This window comes from Acanthisitta chloris, unplaced genomic scaffold, assembly GCF_000695815.1.
Source record: "Acanthisitta chloris isolate BGI_N310 unplaced genomic scaffold, ASM69581v1 scaffold22971, whole genome shotgun sequence".
NCBI classification, from domain to species: domain Eukaryota; kingdom Metazoa; phylum Chordata; class Aves; order Passeriformes; family Acanthisittidae; genus Acanthisitta; species Acanthisitta chloris.
Window position 1 is genome coordinate 13,728 of NW_008654631.1, and position 2,645 is coordinate 16,372.

The following is a 2,645-nucleotide window of genomic DNA, read 5'->3' on the forward strand; positions in this document are numbered from 1 at the left end:
TGTTCCCAAAACATCAGAGGAGGGTGGGCAGGGCAGAGGTTGCTGAGCAGCATTTGGGGTCTGCCTGGGACACAGGGGGTGCTCAGGGTTATGGCCATGAGTGTTTCTTATGGAGCCACAACCACACAAGCTGCCATAGTTGAGGTTTGGAAGCATTACTTGACTATTTTCAAAGCTGACATCGTGTATCATCTGAAGGGAGAGGCAATTCATCTGGGAATGTCTGTGTAGTAGCTGTTTCTGCCAAGGTAAGTGGCGCATGGCTCAGAGGTGTCATTGATGCATGAGCTGTTCTCTCTGCACCCAGAGCAGTCAGAACAAAACAGGCCAAAACCCCAACCCAGCGGGTCAGGGACCAGAGGAACCCACCTCATCCAGGCACAGCATTTCAGATGACAACTATATGCCAAAGAAGGAAGGGGGATCTCTAGACGTTGGCTCATGGGCCCTTTCCCATCTGCCCCTCCCCAGCCCTGGACGAGTCACAGACGAGCAGATGGAGCTTTCCAGCAATCCAAAGAATTAATTTCTCATGCTACATCGAACTAGGTAGATGTGGTATTGCCATGGCAACTTGAAAGAGAACCCAACTGGAATCCTGGCAGTCCTTTAAACAAAATAATAATACACTTTTACTCACCTGTTTGTTCTCCCTCACCATCCACCCCAACCTTTGGTTCATGCTTTTGCCTCTCGATGAGAGGGAAATTTCCCCCTCTGGCAGTGAGCAGGGCCAGCAGCCAGGGGAGGGGGAGCAAGAAGGAGCTCATCCTTCCCTGGGGAGGCAGGTGGTGCTGGTTTGTGGAGAACACCAGTCTGAGCCACAGCTCTAGAGAAGGGGTTTGGGAGAGTCCTGTCCTCTGAACAGCTTTTGGAAGGTAGGTGGACACCATCCTGCATCTCCTTGTGTTTCACAGGCCTTTGTGAGCTCTCACTGTCCACAACGCTGTCTTGCCTTTCAGATGTGCAGAAGAAGAAAAAACATGCCATTAGCGACATAAAAATATTCAAAGACTGGCTGCTGCTGCACCACCCAGACGAGACGCGCGAGGTCCACGTGCTGCCGCCCGCGGACCTCGACCACTACCTGGTCTCCTTCTTCAACTCCACCAAGAAGCAGGATGGCACAGACTTTTCTGCCAGTTCCTTCCTCTTCTTTCAGCAAAGCATCAAGCAGTACCTGAAGGAGCACAACTACCAGTACAACGTGGTGAGTGGGCTGGAGTTCAAGGCCTCACAGGAAGCCTTGAAACAGAAGCATCAGTACCTGTTCCAAAAGGAGAGGGAGGAAGCATGGAGTATTATGGAGAACCTGACAGATGAAGATGTAAGCAACCTTCTTAAGGAGAAAATTTTAAGCAAGACACACCCTCAGGGCTTTCTGCACCTGATGTTCACCAACATCATTAGGGCTTTTGGGGCAAGCACCCACAGCCAGAGCCAGCACCTGTACTGGGGGCAGCTGGTGCTGAGGAAGAGCAAGGTGGAGTACTTGGAGTGGAAGGATGATCTGAGCCCAGCGGGAGACAAAGTGGGGCAGGACCAACAGCTCTTTGCCAAGCCTGATGATCCAGAGAAGTGTCCAGTCGCCAGTTACAAGGAGTATGCCGGGAGGAGGCCACCAGACATGCTGAATGCCACGGATCCCCTTTACCTGACTCCCAAGTCGCTGTACTCCATGTGGGACCAGGTGTGGTACTGCAGGAAGTCACTGTCAAGAGGCAAAATGGAAAAGATGTTGAAAGTTATTGCCCAGCAAGTCAGAGGATCCTTAAGAAAGCCCAAGAACTAGACATGTCCCTTTGGCCTTGCCCCTTAAATCACCCCAAGGCTGCTCTGAAACAGAATCCTCTTGTGATACTTGGTGTAGATTGAGAGCAAACATCTTTCTCCTGTGCTTCAACTGAAGGCACCTGCAGTGCCTCAGCTTTCAGGTTCAGAAAAATTCCTCTGTTGTTTCTGGGTTTGGAATCGATAATTCAGCGAGTTAGTGAGAATCTTCAGTTTCACATTTGCCAAACAAGTTAACGTTCTAAAGTCAATGCCGTGAGGAACCACCAGTGCTGACATGGAGGGGGCTGAGGGGTAGCACAGCCCACCCAGGAGCACCAGCTGCACTCGTGTTTTGGGGCTGGCACCCCACACAGCTCAGCCCAGGGCACAGACCTGCGGGGCAGGACGAGCCACACGAGGACAGCGATGACGTTCCAGCTGCCCATCCCACCTCGTGGGAGCACATCCAACAAGGTTCAGCTCACTTCTCTTAGTGAAAGCTTCATAGATTGAAGACGTTGTGGCTGTTTTAAAATGTTACTTAAAGCGTCTGACAGCGCTGAAAGACTTTATGGTAAGTGGTTTCCCTGGAGCTCCACAAAAGCACCAGGACATGAGCTCAGCTCTGCTGCCTGAGCTCTGCTCAGCAGCTCTTACAGCCCAGTCCGATTGTTTCTTGTGTTGTTGACAGAACCAAATAAAATCAGCTTTACCTCAGCGCTGTCTGTGTGTTCTCCAGGACAGTGGTTTCCCAGTACCGCGCGATGCAGCTCCACAAACGCCGCGGGAGGAGCACACAGCAGGGTCTCTGCTGCTGTCCGCACCGCGGGCGCTGCCCAGGAGCCCTCTAGCGGGGACAGCGCCCCGAACCG

The 2,645-nt window shown here is 52.2% G+C and overlaps 1 protein-coding gene across 1 annotated transcript in view; it reads left to right on the top strand.

Moving 5' to 3' along the window:
* LOC103810703 (uncharacterized protein KIAA1958-like) overlaps positions 1-1,792 on the top strand; it is a gene marked incomplete at its 5' end in the record, with an annotated part of 2,934 nt that extends 1,142 nt beyond the window's left edge. Inside the window, one exon of the mRNA XM_009083618.1 lies at positions 963-1,792. Coding sequence (XP_009081866.1) covers positions 963-1,792 — 830 coding nt within the window. The remainder of the gene's footprint in view (positions 1-962) is intronic.
* Positions 1,793-2,645: the final 853 nt, after the last annotated feature.